The following is a 6236-nucleotide window of genomic DNA, read 5'->3' as shown; positions in this document are numbered from 1 at the left end:
GTTCACGTTGGTATGTTCAAGGCTCACTTTACTTGCTCGGAATCCCGTGCGACAAGGCTCCTCTGTAACTCTAGTCTGTAGGAGGTTTTTGTTCTGAATTTAACGATGCCTTCCAAGACCTTGGCTTTTAGTGGACCAATGAGTGGGGCCAAAGGACATTGAATGGGCCCAACAAGCTTTTAAGGCAAAAGGGGAGTAAGTATGTTGATTGAGATTTGCATGGCTCATCTCTCTTTCTGCCAGCTTACCTACAAATACAAGCCCCTTGGCTTCCTGCTGGGCATTATCTAGGCTCCCCGCCCCGGCTCTCTCTCTCCCCCCCCCCCTCCACAGTTCTCTTCAATACACCTGCCTCGCCTTCTCCAGCAACTAACCTCATCGTGCTATTAAATACTCTCCATCTGCTCCCCCGCGTTCTACACACCCAATTCTCCTCGGCAAAATTTCCCCCTATGTATTTTTCCCCTCTCCCGTTCAATACGCAGGTGTGTATCTATTATATCCCTCTCCTCCATTGCACTTAACTACTTCCCTTTCCGCCTCTCTCTCTCTCTCTCTACTTTCCGCTTCTTCTCCTTCTCCTTTTCCTCTCTCACCTGCATTGTAGCTACTTAGTGCCCCCCCTTCTTGGTGCTCATTCTTCCACCCCATGTAATGCACTCGCATCTTTTCTGGAGCTCCTCTTCTGATTGCATCAGTCATTGCCTGCATTGCTCCCTATCCATGCATTGCTTAAGCTGCTAGTTTCCTTTCGGTTTGCAAGCTCCCCTTACCTTCCTTTCCACACTTCCTAAAACATTCATTTTTTCCTTGCCTTTGATCGGGTCAAGGGAAGAGAATTCTAAGAGAAAGAGGATGGGCAATCCGAAACCCTTTGCAGATGTGGAGAAATGCAGCTCTGAAGGGAGGGAAAAGCACACTGTGGTGGCCGATCTTGATGGCACATTGACAAGAGGGAGGAGCTCCTTCCCATACTTTATGCTTGTGGCATTGGAAGGAGGGAGCCTCCTAAGGGCCATGGTGCTCATGATCCTTGCCCCCCTGGCATGGCTTCTCTACCATTTCGTGTCAGAGGATGCGGGCATCCGGCTGCTCATCTTCATCTCCTTTGCAGGCCTCAAGGTGAAGGACATTGAGGCGGTTGGGAGGGCAGTGTTGCCCAAGTTCTACGCAGAGGACATTCATCCGGAGTCATGGAGGGTGTTCTCATCGTGTGCTAACAGGTACGTGGTGACTGCGAACCCCCGGATCATGGTGGAATTCTTTGCCAAGAATCACCTCGGGGCTGACAAGGTCCTGGGCACAGAGATACACGTGACCAAAGGCGGGCGTGCGACCGGGCTTCTTATGGCCCCTGGTGTGCTGGTGGACACCAGGAAGAGGAATGCAGTGAAGGCGGAGTTTGGAGATGAGCACCCAGATGTTGGCCTCGGAGACCGAGCTACTGATTATCCTTTCTTGCACCTGTGCAAGGTACGCCCCTCCTAAAGAATGCCAAGCATCTTTGTTCTTCCACAGCATGCTTACTGTGTGAACGGTGGCAACTGCTGACTGATTGAACGTTTTGCACTGTGTGCACGGTAGCAACCTTTGATTGACTAAAATATGCTTTTTAGTTATGCTTTGAGTGATAAGTGAGAGGACTTCTCATTTCACGTCCAGATTATGGCGTGATGGAAGATTCCCTTGACAAAAAACAGTGTAATAGTGCTGGCCTTTCAGTTTAAGAACCATGGCAACAGTTCTGGCCTTTAAGAGTGCTTATCTTTCAAATCATCCCAAGTAGGCAGTTGGTCATGGTCTTGTAGGCACATGGGGTGGGTGGATGTGAAGTGGTCATGTTGTTTGCCTAGTGGGCTGTTTTTTCGTGTTATCATTTTGTGATGAATGTAAGTTCCTCGAATATTTTGCAGGAGTCTTTTATGGTGTCCAGTACCAAGAAGGTAGATGCAGTTCCCATGCACAAACTTTTCAAGCCTGTGATCTTCCATGATGGCCGCCTGGTGCAGCGCCCAACCCCGGGGGTGGCCTTCATAACCCTCCTTTGGTTCCCCATTGGCTTCCTCCTCGCTCTCATCAGGGTCTTCCTCTGTGTCAACACTCCGGTTCAATTTGTGCCCCTGATGTACAAGCTCATAGGTGTAAGGATGACTGTACGAGGCAACATCCCCCCCTCCATCGACGAGGGAGGGCAGGGTGTTCTTTTCGTGTGCTGCCACAGGACATGCCTAGACCCAGTCTTTCTGTCAGTTGCCGTCTCTAAGAGCTTGTCTGCTGTGACATACAGTGTGAGCAGACTGACAGAGATCATCTCCCCCATCCCAACAGTGAGGCTCACAAGGAACAGAGACAAAGATGCAGCCAACATCAAGAAGCTCTTGGACAGAGGTCATCTAGTCATCTGTCCAGAGGGGACAACATGCAGAGAGCCAGTATTGCTGAGGTTTAGTGCATTGTTTGCAGAGCTGACCGACAAGATCGTGCCTGTGGCCATGATACCCAAAATGGGGATGTTCCATGGCAACACAGTGAGGGGCTACAAGGCATTGGACCCTTTCTTCTTCCTGATGAATCCGATTCCTGAATACGAGGTCATCTTCCTCGATCAATTGCCCAAGGAGCTCACGCATTCTGGTGGAAAATCTCCATTTGAGGTAGCAAACTACATTCAGAAGATGCTGGCCGCCACCCTCGGCTTTGAATGCACCACCTTCACTCGCAGGGATAAGTACAGAATGCTTACTGGAGGAGATGGCTCTGTCGGCACTAAAGAGAGAGAGGAAAGTCAGTGAGCGATGTCTCACACGAAGTCTTGAGTACTGTGACTTTCAAACTACAGATGGTGGCTCACTGGATCATCCATGTGGGAAAAGGAAGCTCGTCCTTCTCTGTTTCTCTTTTATCTTTGATATATACATAACATGTGCTCTCTTATCTAGTCTGAGTTCTTCCCTACTAGTATGTGTAGTACAGCCTTTCTTATTCATTTCTTTTCCTTTATCATCCCAAATCATGTTTCGCCAAAATCTTATTTTGGTGTACATATAGACATGCATGGAGCTTGCGACTTTACTTGGGTTTCTACTTGCCCTTGTTGGCTAGGCTGCCTAATGTCTTTGGGGATTGGAGCGCATGATAGGGTATGATGGGAGGAGTTGAAAAACCCAAGCTCTATGAGTTGGGAGCAGAGCTTTCACTTGGAAGGCCATACAGTCCTCGACTCTGAAGCATTTAAGTGTTATGCAGCTTTATTCTAACTAAAGCCTCTTGACATCTCAAAATTCGTTATCGTTTTCCGTCTTGGTCCAGTGCGTTAGGAACTAGTGAGGTGCCTTAAAAATTGGTGGTACAAGCACCGACTTAGTCGATCACATATGTTCAGCTTGTTATGAACTTCATTAGAATTTAGTTTCAATGTGTATATGCAGCTTTTATGCTGTTCGTTTGCCTACTACAAGTTAAATCCATCTTTGTGAGAAATGTTTGGGGAAATGGAAATTCGGGCGAATCCACCGCAAGAGGGGCCGCGGGGAGTCGGTACCAAAAGGGGGGGTGGAGTTGTTGGGTTGGAGGTGGTGCAGTGCTTGCATTTAAATTTTATGCCCTCAATAGCCGCTACTTTTTTACCAGTCATCCAAATCTCTCTCTATCTGAAAACAAAGGCTTGTCTCTGGGCCCACGTGTCCTGCTAAGCCAGGTAGGTATTAATGATCTGGACATTACTAAAATACAGAGACGGTCCTCAGAGAGAGAGAGAGAGAGAGAGAGTGAAGAACGAGCATCGAGGGCCTTGTAAAGAAGATTGCGATTCGTGAATTGGTGAATGGCAATCTTAGAACAGAGCGCAACATAAGATGTCGAGACAGAGCAACAATGTGTGTATTTGCTAGCAACATCGAAGGCAAATCGTGTAATTGTGTTACAGAACACAGAGAGACGGGGGAAGTGCGCTCTTTCTAATCTACTGCAGAGTCCAATTTCCGAAGTCTAGTCTCACGTACGCGAACGCGTACGCATTTAAATACTTGCTTGCTTGGGGTCCTCTTAGCGGTCTCTTTCTCTTTCTTATCATGACAGGCTTTTGCCTCAGCCCAACTCAAAGCTCACAGAGACACGCACACACATATGAGAGGAGCTTTATTGCGCCTCAGCTACCACGTAAAGAAAGGGACTTTTGACATTATGACGATTTAATGTATGTATGGTAGGGATAAAAGTAAAAACGTTTTTGCTTCGCATGAAACAGCTGCGAGTCGCGACTCTTTCTCGTCAAAGGAAAAAGGGAGAAGAGAGAGGCGCAGAAATGACCGACAGTAGAGTTCTAACTTGTGCGTTGATCTTTTGATGTGAATACAATGCCCCTACAGGAGACTTGGACACTTTGTCCTAAGCCCAACCACCGCGCCATACATGCCCGAGCTGACTTTGAAGTAGACAGGCAGACTGCACATTTTATGGCCATGCCGTAGGGAAATAAAATATCAAGGTAAGACATGCATATCCCCTACAAGTACTGAAGGGTGAGGTTGCACATAAAAATCAAAGCTCGTGCAACCAAGCACTCCAGAGCTGTTGTTATCATTACTAACTAATTGTACTAGAGCTGAGAGTCTTTCCGGAGTGCTAGGAAGCTAAAGGGAGTGTGTGGGCAAATGCTTGGAAGTTGGCAAACCACTTTAGGAAATATGAGCGTCTCCATTGTAAGATCAATCAATATGTGATCTTAGTTTGCTGCCTCCAGAGAGACTATAACGAGGGGTCATTTTAGGCTTTTCCTGGAATGTGCTGAGGGCTCCTATCATCAGATTGTTGTAGCATTCCAGAATCTACAAGTAATATGGAAGGATTTTAAGTGGTATCCACATAGCGAATCCCAACAGAAATGTAAACATAAGAGACTGAGAGCGACATGATGACTACTGAGGCGTAGCATTAGGGCATCCACCGTTTTATTGATGTTTGGAACCTGACAATTGGTCCATCTTATCTTATTTCTTAGTATTATATTATTTTAGCTATAGGTTCGGAAAGCCCTGAACCTCCAGAAGGCTTCTCAAACCTACAACCTTTTCCAAACTTCTTTTCTTTAATCAAAACCCCTTTCCCTATTTTCTTTCTCACGTGTAATATCTCATTTTTTTTCTCCTTTTCTTTTTTCATTAAACCCTCTCTTTTTCACCTCCTTTTTTTAAATTAAAACCTTTTTCCTTTTTTGATTAAATTCTTTCTCCTTCCCTTCTCTCTCTCTCATGTGCAAGGCTTAGGTTTTTTTTCTCTTTTTTTAAATTAAATAAATTTCTTTTTAAATTAAAAGTCTCTCTCTCTCTCTCTCTCTCTCTTAGTCAGAATAAACTTTTTAATTTAATTTTTAATTAAATATTTTAAAAGTTTTTAATTTAAAAATTTTCAAACATAGTTTTTCACACACTTTGAGAAGGAGATAGAATAAAGGAGAGAGAGATAAGAAGAAAAAAAAGGATAAAAAGAAGAGGGGGAGAAAGAGGAAAGAGAAGTTTTTTTTAATTAAACATTTTTCTTCTCCCCTCCTCTCCTCTCTCGTGCGTAGGGTTTAGGTTCTCTCTCTCTCTCTCTCTCTCTCTCAGATTAAACTTTTTAATGTAAACTTTTTGTTTAATTAAAATAAAGAGAGATATATATATATACAAAGAGCAAAAAAGAAAGAAGAGGAGAGTGAGGGAGGGAGAGAGAGAAAGAGAGGGGGAATAGAGAAAGAGAATTATAGAGAGAGGAAATATAAAATTTAAGAGAATTACAGAGGAAATATAAAACTTAAGAGGAAAAGAAAAAAGGAAAAGAGAGGAGAGAGGGGGGACAGAGACAGAGAGAAGAAAATGAGAGAAAATAAGAAGAGAGAATTTGAATATAGAGAGAGGAAAGATAAAATTTAAAAGAGAAGAAAAAATTTAAAGAGAAAAAAAGAAAAGAGAGAGAGAGAGAGAGAGAGAGAGAGAGAGAGAGAGAGAGAGAGAAGAATAAGAAAGGAAAAAAGAAAGAGAGATAAGAAAAAAGAGAAAGGAGAAAAATATTTTTAAAATGTAAATATTTTTTGAGAGAGAGGAAAGGAAAGGAGAGAGGGGGGAAGAGAGAGAGAGAATATAAAATTTAAAAGAGAGGGAGAAGAAAAAAAGGAAAATTAGGAGAAAGGGGAGAAGGAAGAAAAGGGGACGGAGAGAGAGAGAAGAGAGAGAATATAAACATAAAGAGAGAATTATATA

The 6236-nt window shown here is 44.0% G+C and overlaps 1 protein-coding gene across 1 annotated transcript; it reads left to right on the top strand.

The window, feature by feature from the left end:
* The first annotated feature begins 300 nt into the window (after positions 1 to 300).
* Positions 301 to 3262, top strand: LOC148025238 (glycerol-3-phosphate acyltransferase RAM2-like). Its single transcript, XM_087695034.1, has 2 exons — positions 301 to 1473; positions 1914 to 3262. Exons 1-2 carry the CDS (start codon positions 856 to 858, stop codon positions 2790 to 2792), a joined length of 1497 nt encoding a protein of 498 aa, XP_087551160.1. The 5' UTR covers positions 301 to 855; the 3' UTR covers positions 2793 to 3262.
* The last annotated feature ends 2974 nt before the right edge of the window (positions 3263 to 6236 follow it).

The sequence above is a fragment of the Lygodium microphyllum genome, chromosome 15 (assembly GCF_053477565.2).
Source record: "Lygodium microphyllum isolate KBCC chromosome 15, Lygodium_microphyllum_v1.1.10, whole genome shotgun sequence".
NCBI lineage: Eukaryota > Viridiplantae > Streptophyta > Polypodiopsida > Schizaeales > Lygodiaceae > Lygodium > Lygodium microphyllum.
The sequence above is the reverse complement of the archived record's forward strand: the minus strand, read 5'-3'. Positions and strand labels throughout refer to the sequence as shown.